A 27,783-nucleotide genomic window follows, 5' to 3' on the forward strand; every position below is an offset into this window, starting at 1 on the left:
TCCCCAGAGATCGCGAAGAAAGCCTCGGGGTGTTGTGTCTGCAGCGCTGCTATGGTGGAGTGAATGACGTCACATGCCGCCTGCACATCCGCAGGTGGAGGAATGTAAACACAGGTGAAAATCTCATCTCATCTCATTATCTCTAGCCGCTTTATCCTTCTACAGGGTCGCAGGCAAGCTGGAGCCTATCCCAGCTGACTACGGGCGAAAGGCAGGGTACACCCTGGACAAGTCGCCAGGTCATCACAGGGCTGACACATAGACACAGACAACCATTCACACTCACATTCACACCTACGGTCAATTCAGGCTACGTTTACATTAGACCGTATCTGTCTCGTTTTCTTCGCGGATGCACTGTCCGTTTACATTAAACCACCTGGAAACGCCAGGAAACGGGAATCCGCTAGCGTCCACGTATTCAATCTAGATCATATCTGGTCCGGTGCTGTGTAAACATTGAGATACGCGAATACGCTGTGCTGAGCTCTAGCTGGCGTCCTCATTGGACAACGTCACTGTGACATCCACCTTCCTGATTCGCTGGCGTTGGTCATGTGACGCGACTGCTGAAAAACGGCGCGGACTTCCGCCTTGTATCACCTTTCATTAAAGAGTATAAAAGTATGAAAATACTGCAAATACTGATGCAAATACTGCCCATTGTGTAGTTATGATTGTCTTTAGGCTTGCCATCCTTCCACTTGCAAGTGGTAAGTGATATGCGCTGGGATCACACACATAGCGGCTCAGTCCCGAATCACTGCTAGTGTGCTTCACTCGCGCGCTCTGTGAGCTGCGCAGGGCCGGAGTGCGCACCCTCCAGAGGGCACTCGCTGTTCAGGGCGGAGTGATTTGGAGCGCAGGATGCCTGCGGAGCCGAGCGTATCCGCGTATTGGTATTGTTGTGTGCACGCGAATCGTGTATTGGTGTTGCTGTGTGCACACTAATCGTTTTAAAAACGTTAATCTGATGATCCGCTGATACGGTCTAATGTAAACATGGGCTTAGAGTCACCAGTTAACCTAACCTGCATGTCTTTGGACTGTGGGGGAAACTGGAGCACCCGGAGGAAACCCACGCGGACACGGGGAGAACATGCAAACTCCGCACAGAAAGGCCCTCGCCGGCCACGGGGATCGAACCCGGACCTTCTTGCTGTGAGGCGACAGCGCTAACCACTACACCAACAGGTGAAAATGGCGTGTGTAAACTCCCAAGGCATGTAATACGGTCGGAGACTCACGACTAACAGTTCAATGTCCCGGCAGCAGATGATCACCTTAACGTTTACGTGTCCCGGGTTGCACCATCTGGTGTTGATAAACAATGCGAGTCCCCCACCTTTGCGCTTGCCACTCAGCTTCGCATCCCTGTCTGCTTTCACTGTAGTGAATCCAGGTAGCTCCACATTAAAGTCTGGTGTGTCGCTGTTAAGCCACGTCTCCATGAAACACAACAAACTTCACTCCCTGTAGAGCCTCTGGGTTTTCACCAGTCCTGCCAGCTCATCAGTTTTGTTGGTTAGTGAGTTCACATTCCCCATAAGCACCGACAGAACCGAGGGTTTGTACCTCCACCGCCCATCCATCTTCTTATCCTTGCGCTTGGCCCTGGCTCTGCAGCCCCAGTACCTCCTCCTCAGTTCCGCAGGTATAGAATGGACAATGCTCTTGCGTTCCCTCAGTCGTAGGGCAAGCAGTTGTTCCCGAGTATAACCACGAAAATCTCCACTGCGCTGCATGTTGACACTAGAAATATCCATAGAATATAAATACTCACCAAAAAGACTAAAAGAAAAACGCTAAAAAAAGCACTAAAGTCAAAGAAAGAATATAAATACACACCCGAAAGACTAAAAGACTAAAAAAAAAACAACCACCCTGCTAAAGTCAAAGAAAGGCGATATGGACGGAGCTACTGGAGAAGCCACCGCTCTGCATCAGCGCTATCCTTCGCTACCCTTTAGGCTATAAGCCATGTACGACGAGATTGAGAGGAATAACTGTTTTATTATATCCACATTCACTGGATTTTGAGAAACAGAACATTTTTATTTTTTGCAAAATCGATAAATAAAAACTTCAAACAAAAACGTCCGACAAAATTATTTCCGCTTAGAATGTAAACAAACTGGCGAAATGACAGTAGCAATTTGTGAAAAATGCGATAATAATTCTTAAAAAATAAAAAAAGATTTTTATTCCATATTTTGTTGCTAGGGTGGCACGGTGGTGTAGTGGTTAGCGCTGTCGCCTCACAGCAAGAAGGTCCTGGGTTCGAGCCCCGTGGCCGGTGAGGGCCTTTCTGTGCGGAGTTTGCATGTTCTCCCCGTGTCCGCGTGGGTTTCCTCCGGGTGCTCCGGTTTCCCCCACAGTCCAAAGACATGCAGGTTAGGTTAACTGGTGGCTCTAAATTGACCGTAGGTGTGAATGTGAGTGTGAATGGTTGTCTGTGTGTCAGCCCTGTGATGACCTGGCGACTTGTCCAGGGTGTACCCCGCCTTTCACCCGTAGTCAGCTGGGATAGGCTCCAGCTTGCCTGCGACCCTGTAGAAGGATAAAGCGGCTAGAGATAATGAGATGAGATTTTGTTGCTGGTTTTTTTTTTGGGGGGGGGATTCTTTTTCTTCTTCTTTAAAGTTTTTTGGCCGTTGGCAAGCCAACTTAAAGGTGTATTACTGCCACTGACTGGGCTGAAGTGTGGAACAGGAGATATGGGCAGGGGACAACTATATTCTTTTAGCTATTTCCGTTTCTTTTAAATACTCTGACAATTTTTGGGGTTTTGTTTTCGAGTCGAGTTTTTATTTCATCCTCAATTGGTTCAGCAACATGCACCGCCATTTTGCTTTTCTCTACTCACAGTATATGAGCTGATAGCCTAGTAGTAGAGTAGCTAATCAGAGCGCACAATTGCTCACATCCAGTGAATGTGGATAGACTCATGCGGTTAACTTTTGTATATTGTTAAAATGTGATTTAGATGTACTCGAAATGTAAAAACCATTTCACAATCATTCAAAACAGCACTGCCTGATTTTTTGATGTTAAGCAGAAAAGCCCCATGGTGTGTACGTGTGTGTGTGTGTGTGTGTGTGTGTGTGTGTGTGTGTGTGTGTGTGTGTGTGTGTGTTGTAAGCTACAGGACATACAGCAGCTACTCCAGTTCATATTCTGCTGCCTGCAAGCAAAATTCTTACCCAGTAACCTTTGAGTTGCTTTGGCATTTTAATGCTCCATTGAGAACATATGGAAAAGTCATTTTTGAGTGAATTCAGACTTTAAAGAACACAGTCAGTTTTGTCATGTGCAAGTAATTGCATTGCAGTGATTTTCAAAATGTCAAGAATATCCCCGTTACAGAATAAAGTGCAGTTTGGTGTATTCTCGTTATAATGCTCTTTTTGTGAGGTTATGATCGTTTGAAAGCATACAGTCCAGATCTATATCATCCAGCTCTCTCCTAGCAGCTCAACTGACATGAGTTTGTGCCAGACGTCGGCTCAAATGACAAATGAGCAATGAGGGTCATTAACATTGTGAAGCCCCTGGCACATTCTGAAGTGTCAGGCTACCTGGATGAAGACGGTAGAGTCTCAGTGGCTGAGACAAGGAAACTGTGTGACTCAGAAGGTTGTGGTTGAGCCTTAAGGAAGCGGGAGGTTAGGGAGTGTGAGCCAGAGTGGTGATGAGTATGGAGGGAGGCCAGGTTTACTTTGGCTTTGTTCACACCCCTGACCCTACATCTCATCATGCTGAGGCTCCACAGCTGTGTGCTATTAGCCCTGTCCCTCCCTACCCCCACTGCCTGCTGCACACTAACCTTAACTCTGAGCATAAGCCCTTTTCATACAGATATTCCACAATACTGGCATAAAGACGGCACCTCAATATTCCAGCTTTGGTTGTTTACACTGAACAAATAAAGTCGGCAGGAAGCCATGGCAGTGTGTGTTTTTACACTGTGAACCGACGTTCCACAACCAGAGGCGTGACATTTCACAATGGAGCGTCGGCATCTAGGGTGACGTATCAATGTGTCAGAAATATGAATACGCCAGGAATTCCGATGTTGCTTTCAAAACATTGGCGAGTGAACTGAGTTTTGAGGTGCTTTTGTTAACCGTGCACGTTTATACTAGCCTGGGAAATCCCATGCTGCTTTGCACAATCGTTCCGATCTGAAAAGACAGCATGGAAACTATGGTCTAAAGGCTCGCCTGAGTTAGGGAGCCAATCAGAGAGTGGGGAGGGGTGGAAAGACGGTGACGCGTACTACTCGACAAACGGAAGCTTGTAGTTTATTTGGGACTGTTTACGGATCACGTTTAACATGGCGGCGAGCGATACGGACCAAACTTTCGATCAAGCTTTAGACACTGTTCTGAATAGTTTAGAGCGAAAGTTTGTTTTAAAAAAAGAACAGCGTTTGGCGTTACAGTCTTTCGTTGACACGAAGACAGATGCCTTTGCCTTGCTCCCGACAGGGTTTGGTAAAAGTCTCATTTACCAACTAGCCCCCTTAGTGGCTAAGCAGATGGGGTTTAGCCAAACCCCGGTCATTTGTTTTGCCTTCTCTTTCTCTTTCCTTCTCTTCTTCGCCTCTTCGTCTTCTTCGTCGCTCTAACTACGTCACCGGGTACAACTGCCATGATTGGCCATGGGCTACGTATACGCCAAATGATAGACATTCGCAACGTCCAATAAACGGCCGTTGACAATCGTAAACCACACCTCCCCTACGAGAAATTCAATAGGCGGATTCCAGACCATATTTCACTTGTGATATGGTCTGGTGTTAACCAGACTACGTTTATACCGCTCTGCAAACACAAGCAAAGTTCTTGAGCGTCACATGCAACATGTAATCACTTCCATTAAATAGTTAAAAGTTTAGAGAAGTAACAGCCTCAATATACATGTTTGTGTCCTTTAGCGAGAGAGAGAGAGAGAGAGAGAGAGAGAGAGAGAATCAGAGTAATGTTGGAAGAGAAAGTGTAAAATAGTCGGAAGTGATTTTGAGGAAGAAAGGCACACGGACCTCAGATGCCGTAAATGGCGCTGTTTGAATTCACGCTGGTCTTGGTAGGAAAAATGTCAATAAAAATGTCACACCCCTGTTTCACCATGCCGGCTATCCTTTTTACAGAGAAGTCAATTCTGGCTCTGTTGATACCAATTGTTCTGACTCTGAGGAGGAACAACTCAGACCCCCGGTTCCACATTCAACCATTTTATACAGAACACGAGGCGGAATAAAGGCATAAGATTCCCACCTTGAATAGGCTGGGATGATAAAAGGGGCTACAGAGAGCCACTTGGGTTGAATCCATCAGCAGCTAGCTGACACGTAAGAGCAAAACCTTTATATTCGACCGTGGTCTGTTACAAGCTAATGATTGGGAAATTTTTAAGCCTTTGACACTGTTTGCATGATGTTGCCTGGAGAGATGCTGAACCAGCATCAGACATTTTCATCTAACGGTACTTGCAGCATAAATCAGTACGCCATACAAGAAGGTTCACAGTTCTGAGGAACATGTACAAGAATTTAACTGTAATCAAAATGAGCACAATTCTGGAAATTCACAACAGAGTTATGAATGTTAAAAATCTCAAAGGATTTTTTTTTTTTTTTTGCAATATTCATGGCAAATTTTCCAATACATTACTTAGTGTGCGCCTTCAATCAGAAAATTAATATTTCAACAGTGCACATATTGTTTGTAATGCTAATACAGTGGTGCCTGAAAGTTTGTGAACCCTTTAGAATTTTCTATATTTCTGCATAAATATGACCTAAAACGTCATCAGATTTTCACACAAGTCCTAAAAGTAGATAAAGAGAACCCAGTTAAACAAATGAGACAAAAAATATAATACTTGGTCATTTATTTATTGAGGAAAATGATCCAATATTACATATCTGTGAGTGGCAAAAGTATGTGAACCTTTGCTTTCAGTATCTGGTGTGACCCCCTTGTGCAGCAATAACTGCAACTAAACATTTCCGGTAACTGTTGATCAGTCCTGCACACCAGCTTGGAGGAATTTTAGCCCATTCCTCCGTACAGAACAGCTTCAACTCTGGGATGCTGGTGGGTTTCCTCACATGAACTGCTCGCTTCAGGTCCTTCCACAACATTTCGGTTGGATTAAGGTCAGGACTTTGACTTGGCCATTCCAAAACATTAACTTTCTTCTTCTTTAGCCATTCTTTGGTAGAACGACTTGTGTGCTTAGGGTCATTGTCTTGCTGCATGACCCGCCTTCTCTTGAGATTCAGTTCATGGACAGATGTCCTGACATTTTCCTTTAGAATTTGCTGGTATAATTCAGAATTCATTGTTCCATCAATGATGGCAAGCTGTCCTGGCCCAGATGCAGCAAAACAGGCCCAACCCATGATGCTACCACCACCATGTTTCACAGATGGGATAAGGTTCTTATGCTGGAATGCAGTGTTTTCCTTTCTCCAAACAGAACGCTTCTCACTCAAACCAAAAAGTTCTATTTTGGTCTCATCCGTTCACAAAACATTTTTCTAATAGCCTTCTGGCTTGTCCATGTGATCTTTAGCAAACTGCAGACAAGCAGCAATGTTCTTTTTGGAGGCAAGGCAAGGCAAGTTTATTTATATAGCACATTTCATACACAGTGGCAGTTCAATGTGCTTTACAGAGGTAAATACAAAACAGTAAAAAATTACATAAAATAAAGGGGGAAGAAGAGAGAAAGTTCAGTAAAAACAGCAGAATAAAATGGAATAAAAGTTAAGTAAAGTTTAAAACATGTAAAGATGATGATATTTATCAATTAGCAGAAAGCATCTGAAAACAGCTTGGCCTTTAGTCTAGATTTGAAGCTGCCAACAGCAGGAGCATTTTTGATGTCCTCTGGGAGTTGGTTCCATAGCTGTACTGCATACTGCAGTGGCTTTCTCCTTGCAGCCCTGCCATGCACACCATTGTTATTCAGTGTTCTCCTGATGGTGGACTCATGAATATTTAACATTAGTCAATGTGAGAGAGGCCTTCAGTTGCTTAGAAGTTACCCTGGGGTCCTTTGTGGCCTCGCTGACTATTACACGTCTTGCTCTTGGAGTGATCTTTGTTGGTCGACCACTCCTGGGGAGGGTAACAATGGTCTTGAATTTCCTCCATTTGTACACAATCTGTCTGACTGTGGATTGGTGGAGTCCAAACTCTTTAGAGATGGTTTTGTAACCTTTTCCAGCCTGATGAGCATCAACAATGCTTTTTCTGAGGTCCTCAGAAATCGCCTTTGTTCGTGTCATGATACACTTCCACAAACGTGTTGTGAAGATCAGACTTTGATAGATCTCTGTTCTTTAAATAAAACAGGGTGCCCACTCACACCTAATTGTCATCCCATTGATTGAAAACACCTGACTCTAATTTCACCTCCAAATTAACTGCTAATCCTAGAGGTTCACATACTTTTGCCCCTCACAGATATGTAATACTGGATCATTTTCCTCAATAAATAAATGAAACAGAATAATATTTTTGTTTCATTTGTTTAACTGGGTTCTCTTTATCTACTTTTAGGACTTGTGTGAAAATCTGATGATGTTTTAGGTCATATTTATGCAGAAATATAGAAAACTCGAAAGGGTTCACAAACTTTCAAGCACCACTGTATATCTTTATGTGAGCAGAATTTCTATTTCTGCACATATATGTTTGTGACTTGCAAAATGCAAAAAAAAAAAAAGGCCATGCAACTTTTTTTTAATATAATCACAAACTTTGATTATTCTCCTTCCTTGGAACTGATTTACATCCTAAAGTCTTTGTTTATGGAAGGACACTGTTCACTGCTAAACAGCTTTGTTTTGCCTGGAATGAGAAGCTCAGGCAGGGGGTAACGAGAGGCTACAATTTCTAGTGACCTGAAACACTAGCAGGGCAATTACAATGATTCATGATTCACGAGTAATAGTCTTAAGAAGAGCATGGGAAACCTGTGAAGGACAGCCAACCTCAGTGGAGCTCATTAAATTTACACCTCCAACCTGACACATAAATATCAAATCCCTTTTCCCAGCTTCATTTTCCAGAAGTCCTTCTGTTATACTGCATTCATTGCTATTTGACTTGTGCGAGTATAGACATTCAGTTTATCGAGAGGAAGCTTTATCAGTTTATCAAGTTTATGATTCAGTTTATCAGTTTATCAAACCTCAGAAGATGTAAAACCAATAAAAGTAATCATCTTTTTTCATAGTTTCTGTACTAGATATGTCACAATTATTACATAATTGACTTTTTTAGGTGTTTGGTATTAATCATTAGCAGGCTTTCGTCTAAACCGGGGAACAGGGGCGCTGCGCCCTCTTACTCTCGGCGTGCGCCCTCTTACCGAAATGCCGATTGAACCCCAAGTCACACTTAGGCCATGCACTTATATGCTACTGCACAACATGCAATCTTTCTCAAAACGATCTTTTCTCCGTGAAAACATCCCAGCAACACCACGTGACAATGTGTCTGATCATCAAATACGTTATAATTACTCCAAAAATATTCCAATCATAGTAGATACACCGCCGGACGGTGCAAAAACAATCCGAATTGGTGTTTTCCAGACTGAGGCGCCATGTTGTTTAGTTGTTTACTTGTCGCGGCTGCTCTCGCGAGATTTGACATGGGTTACATACAAGGTCAGCTGACTTGTAGAGCAAGAGTTCTCGAGACTGAATGACCTTTCACCCACCGACGCGGGAGCTTTTGACAGAAGTAGTTCGCGAGTTGTTTTTGTTGACACTTGAGCATTTAAAGATGTCACCCCGCGGCACGAAACGGAAGAAAGCCAAAGACTGTCCGGGGCAGAAGAAGATTACTTCTTTCTTTTTCAATGTTGACAGACAATTTGTTACAATTTCCCTCTCAGATAGCCTCAGAATGTCCCATTGTAGACTCAATTTTTCAAAGGCTTCGCACGGCGGAGGGAGGGGGGGGACAACCGGCACCATCCCCCCCCCGTCGCTTCGCTCCCTCGCCATGGTGAGCGCCCTCATACTAAATTTTTCTAGAAAAAACCCTGATTAGACTGAACAATTTTACAATTCCAGATAAACATGTAACCTGTAAACAGAAAGTTGCATCTTAATTATGGACAAAGTGTCTTAATTACAAAAGCTCAACATGCAGTATGAATGGAAACACATAACAAGTGCAGATGCTTTGGGAGCATGGTTCGGGTTCACTCGGCTCTTCAAATGGTCCGGTTAGAGCAATGTGGGTAGCAAACATCCAGCAATAATGATCATGTCTTGCATAACATAACAACACAGTAACAAACCAGGTTCACGCAGTGAGTCTGGCTCCATGCTCATGTTGCCTTTACTCACACACCTGTCTCTATAAATACCGGATGACTTGATAATTGCCTGAGAAATTGAATCAGATGTGCTAAAATGGGGGAAGTGTACGGAACAGAATGAGCAGAATGAGAACCACTGGATTGCCCCGAGATATATCACCATTTCTGTTCATCAAATATTAATTTAACAGTTCGCTGATACTCCCAGTCATGCTATTCTTTATGTACCAATGATAGATTTAGCTACCATGAGCGACCCAATATCAAACCCAAATGGAAGCAAAAGACATTCACGTTTGTTCCCTGGTCTGACTCACACCCAGCTACAAACAGACATCTCGATCATCTCTCCTTCTCTCACACCCACTCATACACTTTGTCTCACAATGGGAAGAAATGACTACATAACCGGTTACTGAGGCAGAGGAGGGGTCTTTTCCACTGCCGAGGTCAGCGGGTTCATGAGTGTAGCTGATATACTGTGCCTGTATAGATCTCAGTGTGCGAAACACTGAGCTGAGATCCTTCCTCTGCTTTCCAGATGAATGACATAAAAAAATGTATCATACACTCCTGAACCTTACAGTTGTATATTACAGTATTCTGCATTTCACTCTGTTAAGAAACCTGAAAGTAGCTTGGAATAATTATGATATTAACGGCCTATTTTTGATAAACATCAACGTTTCTGAGATTGGCAAACAGGTGTGGATCACTGCTACAGGAAATAACACACATAAGGATGTTGTCCTTCAAGCCCTACGAGCTGAACGTGCTTTCCATAAGGCTGAAATGGATTCTTTTTTCATCCAGTCCGCAAAAGGCGTACAGAAGGACGCTTACAATATGCGTAATTCGGTAAGGTATGTATAATAAACCCATGTGACTTGCAAGCCCAGTAAATCCAACCATATGTCATGAACTTTATATACATGAATGGGCACGATATGTTTCAAAATAAATTTTATGAAAAGCCTCAACTTATTCAAATAGCAGCAGGCTTGGTTAAAATACACTGATGGCATACGGTGTGGAACACTGAACATTCGAATGAAAGTTTGCTATGCAACATATACTTGTGACAGAATGTTGAAATTTAGGGTATGAAAGATGGTGCAGAAAAGTTGCAAACGAACATTTTGTAATATGTATATTATTTGCTTTAGATTATATAAATTATACAGATATAACTGCCATACAAGTCCATGTGAATGTGGTGTTACTATCGAAGCATATTAAAACAAGCACATATTAATATAAACCTGTGATTTGAATTGCACCTAGAACTACTGTCAGAGCTTCGGTTATAGAAAATCAATCAACTCCTTCAGACTAATCAGAGCTGAGAATTCAACAGAGAACAGAGCTGTGGTATAAATATGTATAATTTGAAATAAATTCAAATCTCTGACAGGAGACAGACATAAATATTATCTATCTATCTATCTATCTATCTATCTATCTATCTATCTATCTATCTATCTATCTATCTATCTATCTATCTATCTGTCCTCACTGGATGTGAGCAATCGCACGCTTTGATTGGCTACTCTACTACTAGGCTATCAGCTCATATACTGTGAGTAGAGAAAAACAAAATGGCGGAGCATGTTGCTGAACCAACCGACTACGAAATAAAAACTCGACTCGAAAACAAAACCCCAAAAAAATACACAAAAAAGCAACAAAATATGGAATAAAAGTATTTGATGGTAAGAACATATCTTTTTTTTTCCCAAGAATTATTATTATAGCATTTTTCACAAACTGCTACTGTCATTATGCCAGTTTCTTTACATTCTAAGCAGAAATGATTTTGTCAGATGTTTTGTGTAAAGTTTTTATTTATCAAATTTGCAAAAAATAAAAATGCTCTGTTTCTCAAAATCCAGTGAAAGTGGATATAATAAAACAGTTATTCCACTCAATCTCATCATACATGGCTTAAAGCCAACTCGGCAATACGCACCTCGTCGGCCGTCAGCTCATGTTTGACTCAATTTTGTGGAATAACTGTTTATATATGGGTCTGTCTCAGAAACTGGGTACTGTGGGGGGTACCCCACTAAATATACTCACAGTCAATAAACTATACGGTTTTGAATGGTGATGTTGGTTTTAATTTGAAATAAAATGATGAAAGAAATAATATAGATAAAACTAAATCTTTGATGTGAATGCTCTATTCAGAATTTGGCAAAAATTCTGCAAATTTGTGGAAAAATGGCAGCTTGATCTGGGACATAATAAATGGTTGACTACATCGCGTTCCCTTAAAAAGGCTGTAGTCCACTGAAAAGTCTACAGTTATCACTAATTGTATTTTAAGTTGTAACTTTATACACCTAAGGATTGGTGCGCTCACAGAATAATCATAACCATAATAAAACATCATGCAAAATATTTGATCACCGTTGTAACTCCATTTTCCACATACCCAAAACCAATACGATCGCGTGCTTTGATCTAAATGGAAAGCCTCAGGCTCAAGGTCACTACCTCACCAAAAGTAGTAACTTAAAATCACTACGCCATATAAACATTTAGTTATAAATCTGCGATTTTTGTTTTTTAAAACGAAAGCTGAAAGTTAGGTATAGAATATGTTTCTTACAGAATATGTTACGATGGTAGCTGGTCTTGTATGAATTTCTGAGCTATAAAATGAGTTGTGGTCTATTTTTTACCGTAGCATGTTATTTGTGTGCGGGGAAGGACACGCATTAACAATTTGCATGTGTAGAATGGAATTTTCCACTCCAACAGTTAGAAGTTGGTCATGCTTCCATTTGCGGTCTTTCTGTTACACGAGTGATCTGTTCGGACGTTATCACTGAAAAGGTGAGTTTTGACAGTTTTATTTTGTTTTCGTCTTGCAGTATAAGGCAATAGAATGTTTCTTTTTCATCTTACTTTCACATTTCGTAGTGTTTGCGTATTTTTGGCCAATATTTTGCAACCATGGTCAATTTAGATCGAACTTTTGATAGAATCTACGGCCAGTCATTTTGCCCCGCCCCCCCCTCGCGTTCCGTCCGGTGCGGTAGTGATGTCCCGTTGCTCGCGCGCCGCAGCAGAGACCCGCGCGACCTTCAGCCGGTACAGTCGCTGTTCTTTTACCACCGCCGTTATTCTCATCTTTCCGGTGTGTTCTTGATTTTTCCATTGTGTCCTATTTCACCATATCAAATACCCCAAATGTATCATATTATTCACATTTAAGTGAATAATCAATTCAGTCATCATAACTTGGCATTTTTAACCCAAGCAATCAAAAAGACGAAATTTATTCAATATTTTCACTCATCTGTGAAGGAGAGGCTTTCATTCTTCATGATGTAGTTATTTTATATGTAAATCAATTTTACAAAAGCATTTGAATTGTAATCGAAAAAAAATTTCCACAGCGGAGGCCAGATAAAGCAAGATGCTATCTTTATTCTTATTAAACATGACAAAAGAAACATTGAGTGTTAGGTAAATACAAAAAAAAATATAGTAAAATTAGAAAATTTATTTTTTGACCATAATGTCCCAAATGAGAGGCCAGTTTCTGAGACGGACCCATATATATATATATATATATATATATATATATATATATATATATATATATATATATATATATTTAGCCTGGGTTAACAGGCTGATACAGTGCCAAGGAATAAATATCTATGATATCTATTTGGGATATGCTGTGTTTTGTGCACTCGGTGAATGAGTGCATACTGTGTTTTGGGAGCACTGTGTAAGTGGCTTGGGCAGAGTGCCATCCACCTGGCACAGTCCCTGCTGAGAGAGGGGCCATAACACAGCACAGTGCTGTCTCTCCATGCACTGCACCCACCCAGGGCATGTTGCCAGGAGACAGCTGTCTCCCTGGGCTTTATTTACTGCCCTCATCAAGGTCATAGCCTGCTCTGGCCAGGAAATATGGTGAGAGAGAGAGCGAGAGAAAGAGCGAGAGAGAGAGTGAGGGCATGGAGGTCTGACTGACCGCATGACCATCATTTAGTACTGTGCAAAAGCTTTAGACCACCTGAGAAAATATATTCACACTCTTAATCTGTACAACTGGATCTGTTTATTTGCTTGGTAATAATATTATTTATGATTTTACTATAAGAGAAATACAAGACTTTCCTGTGTTTTCAAAGGGTTTTTGTGACTCCCCATAGAATACACAGCTGACAGTCCTGTATCAGATATTTCCAAAACTTGAAGTATTGACATTGGCTTTTTTTTCCTATCTGTGTGATTCCGATCAGCTTCACAGCTTTTCTCATGACGGAGGTTCAAGGTGGCGGATAATACTGTTCCTGTCAGCTCCGACATCAAGCAAGTCTTAACCTTTAATCTCCCTAAAAACCTGTGGGTTTGTCCAGACTTAAGGCCTCAGCATATTTTATGTGGAGATGACTTCCGGATGGCTTCCATGAACAACATGACGCAACTGTGGAGCAAACAGACATTTTGGTGTGCACAAGAGAGCATGGCGAACTCCGCAGACATGCTTCTCAACCAAGCCTGTGACCAGGGCTGAACGATATGGACAAAATTTCATATCTCGATATTCATGCCAGATATCTCGATATCAATACGATACGATATGACTATGGGTTCGGTGAAAACCAAGCATTTTTCAGAAAAATAAAAACATCATAATACAAAAAAATGTGGAAAATGCAGTTTTATTTTTAAGAACTCACTGCCCGTCATTAACATAAATTACAAATAAATAAATTGCAAATCAAACATTTTACTGCAGCTCTGCTTTAACAATAGGTCCATGGTTGTGGACGAAATGATCGATTTCACGGAGCTCGGATTCAACATTCATTTTACACTCATTATAGCGTTTCGGAATGGCCGCTTGATGAAAATGTGTTCGGGATGGTATTTTATAACGCTTGTCCAGCGTCTGAACCATTTTTTTAAAGCCCTCTTTCGAGACCGTGTACACAGGTACCATGTCTTTTGCAATGTTATAGCATCTGTAATTTCTTTATGTCTGGTGGACGTCGACTCGTACGGTGTAACGCTACTGAACGCATCAGCAATCAAACTTTGCTTTGGCTTATTTTGGGATGGCTGAGAAGTCCCCGACGTTTCTATCATCGTCATACACTCTTCGTGCAGCACGCGATGGTGGTGTTTCAGGTGGTGAAACATGTTTGTTGTGCTACCTTGCTTCGTCGCAATTTTTGCTAAGCACGACCTGCACAACACCTCACTCTGGTTAACATCGTCCTTTTTGAATCCAAAAACCTCCAAATAATGGAGGATGATTTATGTTTTGGCACCAAGTCAGATTCTGCACCGCCATCGGCTGCATTATCTTCTGCACTCATTTTCTTTCTTTCTTTTTAATTTCCCCGCTGTGTCTGTAGTGTGTGTGCACGCGTCGGTCTCCATCTCCCTCGCTCCCGCCCTCATATGTTTGTCATTGGTTGGCTTCAGCTGTCGATCCACAGCAAGCATGAAATAAGGTTTGTGGTTGGCTGGCCTTAGCGGTGCATTCAAGGGCAATCGTAAAAATGATGTTTGTTGTGACTGCCAGGGCTGTACATGCAGGGCGAGCACGGGGAGGGGAAATCTATATCGTCTATATAGTTGCTTTTTCGATATTAATATCTTGAATGTTCATATCTAGATATAGATACAATAACGATGTATCGTTCAGCCCCACCTGTGACTAGCCATTACAAAAAAGCTTCCCCGAGCCGATACAGTCCAAGCAACAAGTAGGTTTCACCAGCACTCTAAACTCACCGTCCTCAACTCTTGATTTACTTAATGGTCTCATGTACCTTCTGCATCTTATTTCTCTTTTCCCTTTCTTTTGGGAAGAAAATAAGCAGCTCTTCATCTTACTTGTGTTCAATCATTTATTTAAGTATTTCCAACAATTAGCCAAAGCACTTTGCATCAGGCAATCTCCTTCTGGGAGTCATGAAAACGGTCATGAAATTTTAACAGTCGTCGGGATTTTTATTGCAGTGTTGTACAAAATAGTCGACAAAACACAACTGCAATTTTTTTGCGTTTCCACTGAGTGATGTTATGCGATTCGGGCTGGGTTTTCTCCTCTCATGATAGTCATTTGGATCTTTGAGACCTGATATTTGGTACAGGATTTTGACTGCGGTGGTGTATAATCGGATGCGAAAAATGTTTCCATTTCAATTTTGCGAAATTTTGCTTTGTCAAATTGTCTGAAAAACCACCTCCTGTGAGCGTATAAACTTTTATGCAACATCACTACGTTCAGACTGCAACCTGAAACGACCCATATCCGATTTGTTGTGAAATCCGATTTTTTTGTTAGGCCGTTCACATTACCAATTATATGAGACTTGTATGCGATCTCCAATATGAACGGAAAACGACCAAAAAGTGTCCCGCATGCGCAAATTGACACGTAATAAGCACATCTACGTAATACGTAAACAAAAAAAAAGCGCACTCTTCAATGGAGATGAGGCGAGACCTGGCAATGTGGTTTTTGTGGCGGCGGCGGAACTCACACAATAATCTGATTAATGTGGGCAGCAGACTAATGAGACCAAAGGTGTCAAATTACTGGAAATTTCCAGAACAATCTTATAATCTTGTAATACAGGATGGTTTAAGTTATAAATCAGTTATAGAAACTGTTTTATTTAATCAGGCTAACAAATCAACATCCAGGTCCCTACCAAATCCACCATTAGCTTGACCAATTCTATAAAAGTCTATTTAAATTCTGAAAACTGTACAAATGTTGTTGTTGTTTTCCACCAAAGAGGCGGGATTAGCCAACGCAGAATAGTGACGTTTGTCTCTTGCTGATGACGTGTAGGTCGCATGAATGCGACCTGTCCGGTCAGACTGCAGTCGCATGTGAAAATAACGGATACGCATCGGAATTAGCAGGGTTTTTTCTAGAAAAATTTAGTATGAGGGCGCTCACCATGGCGAGGGAGCGAAGCGGGGGGGGGTGCCGGTTGTCCCCCCCCCGCCGTGCAAAGCCTTTGAAAAATGCTCCAATGGGACATTCTGAGGCTATCTGAGAGGGAAATTGTAACAAATTGTCTGTCAACATTGAAAAAGAAAGAAGTAATCTTCTTCTGCCCCGGACAGTCTTTGGCTTTCTTCCGCTTCGTGCCGCGGGATGACATCTTTAAATGTTGTAACCCATGTCAAATCTCGCGAGAGCAGCCGCAACAAGTAAACAACTAAACAACATGGCGCCTCAGTCTGGAAAACGCCAATTCGGATTGTTTTTGCACCGTCTGGCGGTGTATCTACTATGATTGGAATATTTTTGGAGCAATTATAACGTATTTGATGATCAGACACATTGTCACGTAGTGTTGCTGGGATGTTTTCACGGAGTCGGTAAGGGGGCGCATGCCGAGAGTAAGAGGGCGCAGCGCCCCTGTTCCCCCGTTTAGACGAAAGCCTGGAATTAGGACCACATATCCAAGCGGCCTGGGTCGCATGTGAAAAAAATCGGATCTGTGTCGTTCAGATTGTCAATAATAAATCGGATACAGGTCGCATATGGGCAAAAAAATCGGATATGGGTCGTTTCAGGGTGCAGTCTGAACGTAGTCCATGTGAGTTTTTTCAAAACTCACGTTTCCATTACTCGTTTTTTTTAGTTTCATATTGCACATTAAGAAGGTTAATGGAAACCCAGCTAAACATTCTGGAGCACTGGTATGTCATAGATAATTATGAAAGCATGGAAAGTATCCAAGCTTGTAAGCAAGCAAAAACGGTTTGGTCTTCACAGACATCATCTCTGCATTAAGCATGATGAAGTCTTTACACTCCTCTCTCTGAACACACTTATCCTGTTTAGTTTCACTGTCCAATGTACTATATAATTATGGTACTTATAATTGATGGTAGTTACTGAATAATATGGTTTAAGAAGAATAGCTGAATAATAATCTTAACTAGTTTGTGTTTGCAAGATCCTTATTCAGATGAAGGTAATGTACATGTAATAAATCAAAACCTGGTGGAAGTTTACAGAAGTCGTCATTTTGCTTTCCTAAGCCATTTCTACGTAAGTGATTTGATGGATACAAAACCATGATGTCGCTCCTGTATTTGTAATTACCATCTAATACACTCATGCACTTGCTACATCCCACCAACAGGGCATGTGATTGAGCTATTAAACCAAATTAAGTGTGATGGAATTTAATGCATGTCCTTAAGCAAGAAGTTTGGAAATCAGACTTGACCTCTACTAGCCAATAGAGTTTTTTGCTAAACGCAAGAAGTGACTGTTTTTGATTAATGTTTATTTGCATTAACCTTTGACGATCCAAAAGCGTTTGCACGTTACTGTACACTGTTACTGAGTGTGCTGTCTTTGAGAAAGTAGTCTTATAATTTCCCAGTTAATACTTACATGTGAATGAATAATGACCTGTCCTGGAAAACCACAGCTGCCAAATTTCCAAACGCAGTCCCAGAGCCAAAGAATGCTATAGGAGTGCTATTTTACAATACCTCTCCATTCATCACTAAAGGCTGCAGATTGTATAAGGATGATGACACACTGTGGCCTTCAGCCCATAAGCACTCACTGACTCAAAGAGCAGGCAGCTATTGTAACGCAATGCTTAAACTTAACTCACATTTAGTCGGTCGCTCCAGTTTCCGTCTTCCTCGTTTCTTGCGAGGTAGAATTGGCAACGTCTCCTCTTTGTCCTTGTCGGAGTCACACTTGTCCTGGGCAACAACAAATCCGTTCTCCAGGGAAGGGCTCATGCTGCAGACAGCCTGGCGAGGGAGGCCATTTTCCAGAGCATTCTGCTCCTGCATGGGGCGAGAGCCTTCCGAGGATCTGTTGCCATGCCTCTCTCCTACATCCCCATTATGAACCTGAAGCTGTGAACAGGACTGGATTCCCGTTCCTCTGTGACTCTTGGACACACCCACCAGCTCTGTCAGTGATCCACAACTCTCCACCTGCAACAGGAAATGATAGTATTAACATTCGGAACAAAAAAGCAAACGTTTTCAGTGTTGCAGAGGAGCACAGTCTTAATATCCTGAAAGTAAGTATAAGAAGTTAAAATAAGAAAGTTTCTCATCTAGTATTGAAGACTATATGTTGATTCCTATAATCGTAGCACTTGATCAATATATGTAATATGTAATAAGTTTTTAAATAACCAATTACCACAAATTGCAATTTCATGGAATATGATTTTAAGCATTTTAAACTATTGGTAACCAAAAGATTTACTTTAAATAAGCTTTACATTCATGCGTTGTGTATGACATGTACTATTAAAAGAAAGAGAAAATGCAACGCTATATGGCACAACTGGTAATTGCATTGATATTTATGTTGAAACTGTACAGATCTCTAACCCTAACAGTGGAGTATGTAAACATAGAAAACGTATTTCTGTTACCTTATGCTAGTTTCATTCATTCTTTATAATAATGTTGTGTATACACCATAAATGAATGCTTTAAACTCTCAACTTATTGTTCAGGGATTCATCTTAAGCCTATTCAGGAACTACTAGGGATTACTCAGTAAATACCAGGAAACTAAAAGGAAAACGATGCATAAGACATCCTTACTGATGTATCCTAAAACACAATTATGACCGCTTTATCATTAACACACCAGGCAATAAAGCAGCAGGTATAAATGACTTCTTACCAGGGGTGGAAAGTAATGAAACACATGTACTCTGAGTACAGTACTTCAGTGAATGGTTCACTTTAATGGCCTTTTTTGAGTATAATTAAATTTACTTGTGCTTTTTTTTTTAATAAAATATTCAACTTTGTTACGTTTTATTTTTGATCACCATTACACACGTTAAAAAATGCATTTAACCTCAGAAGCGTGTAGCGCCAATTAAAACACAGTCGGTGCGAAGTTTAAATCATTCCATTTCGAGACCCAGCCAAAATAAAGCTGTTTTCTGCCGAAAGACTACACTTCACGCACCATATGCTTACTCATCAGCAGCAATGTCTGAGAGAGTGGAGACGGATGTGCATCCCTGGCTCAATTTATAAGGCATTTTTGGTTTCAAATGCTTCAGAGGAAACTACATGATAATGATCTGCAAATTATGCAAACCAAAGCCTGTGAAGAGATCAGCATTTCACAGCTTAACATCTAACCTGCAGAAACATGTACAGATAAACCATAAGCTAGCTGAGTAAGCTACACTAGCTTGCCAGATAGTTTGAGATTTTACAGTATGAAAGCTCTGTATTAATATTAAGAAGTTTCTTTGATGTTCGGTAGCAATTGCCTGTTGAGTAAAGTATATCTAAGCGTTGCTACGGCTTACAACCCCGATTCCCAAAAAATTGGGATGCTGATTAAAATGTAAATAAAAACAGAATGCGTTGATTTGCAAGGCTTTTTAACTTGCATTCAACTGAATACAATAAAAGAGAAGATATTTAAAGCGAGACGGCCTTTCGATTTCATAAAATCGGTGAAATTTAGTTCCCTCTAAAATTCGGTCATTGTGATATGATTATTCCTGTAATATCTCACAAAATATCAGGCCATTCTGTGGCTGGGAAGTTATTTAATTTGAGGGGATTCCCGAGCAAATAATGGGCATGAAATCACTTGCTTCACGCAGTCGAGCAGACAGAGGAAGTCTGTGTGCGCATGCGCAGGTTTACCTTTTGATCGTTCACTGACCGTTAAATCATTTTATCGCTAAACGAACAGCTGATCGCACTGAGGTGCTCGCTGACCGCCAATATTTATTAGTTTGGTCCTGCATTTCCTTTCCTTCGCAACATAACATCTTTTCTTCTTGCTTTCCACTGCTGTAATCGGTCTTTCACGTTTCATGTGCACACTCATGTCCTCCATTTTTCTCTCCTGTTTCAAATTTGTATCCCACAATGCCTTGTGCGAACAGCGAAAGCCCACCGCATGATGCATGATTTAGTATCTTGAACTATGTCATGCTGACGCAGGCAAAAATAGCAGAGAATTTAGGGCCACGTGGCCCTAAATTCATTAATTGTTCTATTAGAAAAAAAATCTAATAAAATTGGAAGTCTGTGATTTTGAATTCAGTAGCTTTCAGTCCACTGAACAAAAATAATTGGGTGTCAGGGGAAACTTCTTTATATGACCTATACTTAAAAAATCTGAAAGGCGGTCTACCTTCAGTGTTAAAACATAAACTTTTTTTTTTTTTAATATATACTCATTCTGAATTTGATGCCTGCAAAACCTTTCAAAAAGTTGGAACGGGGCAACAAAAGCTTGGGAAAGTTGTAGAATGCTCAAAAAAATGCCTCTACAGGAACCGGTTCATTGGTAATTAGAAAGGCACAGTTATTCACAAGCAAGAATTTTTTTAAAGGACTTTTTGAAAAACTACATGGGCAAATAGTCCAACAGTTTAAGAACGTTTCTCAATGTACCATCGACAATCAATAATACCATCAAAAGATTCAGAGAATCCACAGAAATCTCTGCACGTATGCAGCAAGGTCAGAAACCAACAGTGAATGCTGTAATCTTCAATCCTTTCAATGCACTGCATTAAAACCCAACAATAATTGTATAAAGGATATTACTACATGGGCTCGGGGACGCTTTGGAAAACCGCTGTCAGTAAACACATTTTGTTGCTGCATCTACCATGCAAAGACAAAGCCATATATTAACAACATCTAGAAACACCACCAAATTCTCAAGGCCTGAGCTCATCCGAGATGGACTGATGCAAATTGGTGGCGGTGGAAAAGTGCACTGTGGTCTGACGAATCCACATTTCAAACTGTTTTTGGAAACATTGTGCCCTCTGGGCGAAAGAGGAAAAGGACCATCCAGATTGTTACCAACACAAAGTTCAAAATTCTGCATCTGTGTTGGTATGGGGGTGTGTTAGTGCCCGTGGTATGGGTAACTTGTACATCTGTGAAGGCCCCATTCATGTTGAAAGGTACATACAGGTTTTGGAGCAACATGTGCTGCCATCAAGACAACGTCTTTTTCAGGGACGTCCCTGCTTAGTCCAGCAAGACAATGCCAAGCCACATTCTGCACGTGTTACAACAGCATGGCTTCATAGTAAAAGAGTGCGGGTGCTAAACTGGCCTGCCTGCCTCCCATTGACAATGTGTGGTGCATTATGAAGTGCAAAATACAACAACAGGGACCCCAGAATGTTGAGCAAATGACGTCACATGTCAAGCAAGAATGGGAAAGAATTTCATGTTCCCAAACACTTGCTGGGTGGTGTTAAAAGAAAAGGTGACGTTACACACTGGTGAACATGCCCCTGTCCCAACTTTTTTGGAATGTGTTGCAAGCATCAAATTCACAATAAGTGTATATTAACAAAAAACAATAAAGTTCACCAGTTTGAACATTAAATCTTTGTATTGTATTCAGTTGAACATATGTTGAAAAGGATTTGCAAAGAGCTTACAAAGTATGTAGAGGATCTCATGGTTGAAAGGTACAGGACAGGAGTACAAAAGAATTTCCAAAACATTAGATGTACCACGGAACGCCATGAAGACCATCAACAACAAGTGGAGAAAATGCACAGTGACATTACCAAGAACAGGATGTCCTTCCAAAACAGACAAAAGAACAAGACAAAACCTTATGAGGGAGGCTGCCTAAAGCCACACATCAGAATTAAAGGATTTGCAGGAATATCTGACAAGTACTTGTCACTCTCTGCACGTGACAATCTCTCATATTCTACACATTTCTGGGCTAGAGTGGCCAGATGGAAGCCCGTTCTCAAAAAAAAAAAGAAATCCAAGCTCTTTTGTCAGAAATGTCTACATTTGTTTTCCACTTCAATTTTAGTGGTATATTACATTAAGGGTGGAAAAAGATCTGACATGACTTCATACATCAAGTTTTTTACACAAGCAATGTTGTCAGTTGTCACGAATCAGACCAGAGAGGATAAATAAAATGAAAAACTGTATGACGTTCTGTGAAAACTCTCCTGAGCGAAAATTTTTCTATCCCTGCATCTAGTCTCTAATCCAGTGAGCTGCCTTCAGCCAAACAATTTATATAAATGCATGGGATTGGGTAAAGCTGCAACAAAGGACCTGCTACAGGAGCTGCACTTCCGCAAACTGAGTCGCTGAACTACTAGGGTTTTGATTTTTGTTTTTCTTACAGTACGCTGATTGTCCCTGTTACAGTATTTCACATGTATGGTTCAGTCTGCTGAAATGCTATGCTTTCTCCGCCTACCTAAATGCATCTGTAATACAGTATATCTTTAAAGGACATGGGACATGAAACATAAATGCACGCTATATCAGTTTCTTTCCATTAAAAATATGAAATAATTGCATCAACAAATACAAAATTATCTATTAAATTCAGCAAAATCGTTATATTCGTGATGATTATATGCCATTTCTGCTCGAGCTCCAATATGCATATTTTACAACCGGAAGAGCCGCTGTCACGTGATCATACGTCACAAAAACTTTCGGGTACAGCACAAGCGGGTAGATGAATATGGAGAAGTGTGAATCGTGATGATGACAAAATAGTTTTTGTGTCTTGGATGACAAGAAAATTGTTTCGTTTTTAGAGTGTTTAACGTACATTGAACATCATGGTGTATTGCGACCTCCCAGTCAGTCAGACGCGCTGTTACTCCTGTTAGCAATGTAGCTAGGCTCAGCATGGCCAATGGTATTTTTTGGGGCTGTAGTTAGATGCGACCAAACTCTTCCACGTTTTTCCTGTTTACATAGGTTTATATGACCAGTGACATGAAACAAAGTTCAGTTACACAAATTGAAACGTGGCGATTTTCTATGCTATGGAAAGTCCGCACTATAATGACAGGCGTACTAACACCTTCTGCGCGCTTCGACAGCGCATTGATACCTTCACTCGGAGTTGTACCATTATTTTTTAGACAGGGCGGACGGACCAGGGCATTCGCCCGCCTGGCCGTGCCCGACGAGGAGCGCTCTCGGCCGGCTTGGGAGGCAGACGGCAGCCCCTCCTGGAAGTGTGGTTTTACCATGGGCCTCATGCGGTAAGGATTAGTATTATAATTTTGGGTGTATCAATTATTGATTATCATAATTCTGACTCGTTTCGCTATTTTGAATGTTTTCATCTCGGAGTCTGGAAGCATTGTATCTCAATCAATCTCGAAAAATATCAGCAAAAAAAAAAATAGCTTGCAACGGACTTTAGCTAGATCTATGATGAACTTTCAATGTATGATACAAAAATAATACTTCTTTCAACAGATCATTAGCCTTTGAGCAGAATTGTTTTTAACTTACCAGGAAGTGTTATCGAGCCGACCGCTTTCAGTTTCATGGGGACGGAATGAACTCTCACTCTCAGAATCATCTGACCCGTCAGAGTAAAGATAAGATCCATGTTCATGTGAATTTCCAGCTATCGGTTCGAATTGGACTCGTCCATTACCCAAGCCGAAGTCACTGAGGTGGTTTGCAAGCTCCTCGGTGGCAAGGCACCGGGGGTGGATGAGATCCGCCCTGAGTATCTCAAGTCTCTGGATGTTGTGGGGCTGTCTTGGTTGACACGCCTCTGCAACATCGCGTGGCGGTCAGGGACAGTGCCTCTGGAGTGGCAGACTGGGGTGGTGGTCCCTCTTTTTAAGAAAGGGGACCGGAGAGTGTGCCCCAATTATAGGGGAATCACACTTCTCAGCCTCCCAGGGAAGGTTTACTCCAGGGTACTGGAGAGGAGAATTCGACCAATAGTCGAACCTCGGATCCAGGAGGAACAATGCGGTTTTCGTCCTGGTCGCGGAACACTGGACCAGCTCTATACCCTTCATAGGGTGCTCGAGGGTTCATGGGAGTTTGCCCAACCAGTCCACATGTGCTTTGTGGATCTGGAGAAGGCATTCGACCGTGTCCCCCGTAGTATTCTGTGGGGGGTGCTTCGGGAGTATGGGGTTCGGGGCTCTTTGCTAAGGGCTGTCCGGTCCCTGTACGAACGGAGCAGGAGTCTGGTTCGCATTGCCGGCAGTAAGTCAGACCTGTTCCCAGTGCATGTTGGACTCCGGCAGGGCTGCCCTTTGTCACCGGTTCTGTTCATAATTTTTATGGACAGAATTTCTAGGCGCAGCCAGGGGCCAGAAGGAATCCTGTTTGGGAACCACAGGATTTCATCTCTGCTTTTTGCGGATGATGTTGTCCTGTTGGCTTCTTCAAACCAGGACCTTCAGCATGCACTGGGGCGGTTTGCAGTCGAGTGTGAAGCGGCTGGGATGAGAATCAGCACCTCCAAGTCCGAGGCCATGGTTCTCGACCGGAAAAGGGTGGCTTGCCCTCTCCAGGTTGGTGGAGAAGTTCTGCCTCAAGTGGAGGAGTTTAAGTTGGTCATGAGCTTTGGGTAATGACCGAAAGGACAAGATCGCGGATACAAGCGGCCGAAATGAGTTTCCTTCGCAGGGTGGCTGGGCGCTCCCTTAGAGATAGGGTGAGAAGCACAGTCACTCAGGAGGAGCTCGGAGTAGAGCCGCTGCTGCTCCACATCGAGAGGAATCAGCTGAGGTGGCTCGGGCATCTTTTTCGGATGCCTCCTGGACGCCTCCCTGGGGAGGTGTTCCAGGCATGTCCCCCCGGGAGGAGGCCCCGGGGAAGACCCAGGACACGCTGGAGGGACTATGTCTCTCGGCTGGCCTGGGAACGCCTCGGTGTTCTTCCCGAGGAGCTGGCCGAGGTGTCTGGGGAAAGGGAAGTTTGGGCTTCCCTGCTTAGACTGCTGCCTCCGCGACCCGGTCCCGGATAAAGCGGAAGAAGACGAGACGAGACGAGACGAGACGAGACGGTTCGAATTGATAGGGTCTAACTTCACATCTCTGTGAAACATCGGGAATATCACTGTCGATGGTGTCCATTTCGGTAACCTGTTTACATTAGATACCCAAGAGCTGGCTCCTTGAAAAGTTTTTGTGACGTCACGGGTCACGTGACCGCTTAGCTAATTAACGAATCATTGTTTTACGCTGATGTATAAAAAAGTTGAATAATGTGATGATTTTCACATTTTTGACGCCCTGCAGTGATTTAGATAGCATTTCTTATGTCCTTTATACATAATTATACCCAGAAAAAAAATCCATGTCCCATGTCCTTTAAAAGTATTTTTTTAAATCAATTAATTCAAAACCATTAATGTTAAAGAAGGGGTGGGGGACATGATAAAAATATCAGTCATAATACTTGCATCACGATAGCGAGGACTGCTAAAAGAACAGTGCTGTACTAAAGAAAAACTATGAAAAGCTGTGTTTTATGACATTTAATTTCTACTAAAACAAGCAAATCCGTTGCTTCCAATCAGAACTACACAAAAAGAGCTTTGAAAAGAATTTGGAAAATCTACTGTGCTTCAGTTTATCAAAAATATTGATGTTCTATTATCATATTACCCAGCTCTGTGTTATACAGCGTTATTGACGATGTCTTAGAAGAAGGTGTGACATTTGCTAAATTTAAATATGATTTTGCATGTGCTAAATGTTCTTATGGCAGATCTACCTGGAAAAGCAAACCCACGTGACATAAACCACAGCCAGCTTAAGCTTACTGAAAACTGAACTACAGTATATCTTTTAGAGACTGAATACAGTGCACCTCTAGCTGCTGTTACCTTCTGTCTTTACCATTTCACAACCCTTCCTGTAGTTCCGTTTGTGTACGTTTTAGTTACCAGACATTACTTTCATCTTGAGGCTGTTTAACCATAGGAAGCACACTTGAGGGTTGACAAAAGGCAAACAACAGGCATTGATGTTGATGTACTATCCAGTATAAATGTCTCCTTTAAATCATGGCTTAAATAAACACAAATTTCACTTGAGGATTATGCGTACAATTAAGGAGGCACATGTTTAGTCTGTCAAGTTGCTATCGGTGGCACAATGAAGCATAAAATGTATCGGTGAATACTAGGAAGAAAAATTTTAAATGACTTAAATGTATGGAAATAACAAGCCATACAATTGTTTGCTTTTTCATTGACCATTAACTGTTCTATAACATGAGGGATCAATGTTAGAAATGGTCCGGCAGGAGAATAAATACAGTACGAAAGAAACCTGAAGGCAAAATGGGGGAAGCGTTTTTGGAACTAGGCATAAACTCTTTCAGCCGTGATCTTTTTTCCTAAAAACCCCACCAGCCCAGATGCGTTTTTGCGTTGGGGGAGGGTACAGAGTGGTTATGGCTGAAGGCTAATACTGTGCTCAGTTGATCATACTGTCTTCAGAAGAGTCTCAAAAACCCACTGTAAATACCTACAAAAACGACTCTGTTTTACTTTGTATAATGCTTTCATTACTACAGGCATTATCATTTCAAAATATTTTCCTTCCTAAACTGACATTTAGCCTTCGTTTAAGTGGCCACAGTATGAGACCCATATCATTCCATCCAGTGATGGTTCTTATTATGCATGTATCACTTACTGGACACGGTTCCCAGCATATGAAAACAGTGTCAAGTCACCCAAGACGCCAGCACAAAGCCCCAATGCTTTATGACAGCAAATCCTATATGGGAGCTTATTAATCTCCTCACACAAAGACTTATTAGGCCCCTGATCCAACCACCTGCTTTAGGAGCACTCGCAAGTGGTAAAAGATTGATATGAGAAACTGCTGAAATCAAGAAGGACAGATTTAGGGCCTCGGGAGAACGGCTATGTCAGTATGACAGTGGAGTTGCTCTTCACACTCGCAGCTGCTGCTTCGCCTCACTGGCTCTGAGTGTCAAAGCCATTCTTGTGAAGAGGAAATCAAAGAAGGCAGACACAGCACACAGCCATTTTATCTCTCATGCTAAAGAACCTCTAGAGTCACTGCTGGACTGATTGTTTCTCGCTGTTCTCTGAAGTGTGAGAACTTAATCAGGTCTCAACTTTACATCTGAGAAGATGAAATGCTCAGACATGTTTAATTTATTTGAAATGTCTGAGAGTTATGTGACAGTGAAAAGTGCAGTCTTATCCCCAAACATTCGTATGTTCTTAAGGAAAGTAACACAGGAAGTAACAGATTCATTTTTTAGATAAGAACATCATCATGACTCAAAAAAAAAAAGTCTACAGAATAACTGGAGCAGATTTTACACCATATTCAGAACAACCTAGTAACTAATTTCCTTACACATCTTCTCTTTGCAGAATTTCTTTACACGTCTTAATACGTGTTAATGCACAGTACTGTATATAACTGTATTTTTAACAATCGTGTTCAATGAGGTGGGTGTGTCACACATAAACTTTAGCAAAGCGGGGCATTTCGACTTCCACCGCAGTTCAAACTGTATATGCTTTATGGTGCATTCTTTCCATTTGTTTCATTTTTTTTTCACTCAGCTTTACAAAGAGGCAGAGGTATGAGAGGAATGTTGGCTGTTTGTCAGAAAGGAGCT

At 41.6% G+C, this 27,783-nt stretch overlaps 1 protein-coding gene across 7 annotated transcripts in view; it reads right to left on the bottom strand.

The window, feature by feature from the left end:
• The window catches only part of dnmt3ab (DNA (cytosine-5-)-methyltransferase 3 alpha b), a 102,467-nt gene that overhangs the window by 68,625 nt on the left and 6,059 nt on the right, over window positions 1–27,783 (bottom strand). For all 7 annotated transcript variants that reach the window (XM_060934117.1, XM_060934120.1, XM_060934119.1 and 4 more), the window contains one exon: window positions 17,991–18,324. In XM_060934117.1, the coding sequence (XP_060790100.1) occupies window positions 17,991–18,324 (334 nt within the window). The remainder of the gene's footprint in view (window positions 1–17,990; window positions 18,325–27,783) is intronic.

The sequence above is a fragment of the Neoarius graeffei genome, chromosome 11 (genome assembly GCF_027579695.1).
Source record: "Neoarius graeffei isolate fNeoGra1 chromosome 11, fNeoGra1.pri, whole genome shotgun sequence".
Lineage (NCBI taxonomy): Eukaryota > Metazoa > Chordata > Actinopteri > Siluriformes > Ariidae > Neoarius > Neoarius graeffei.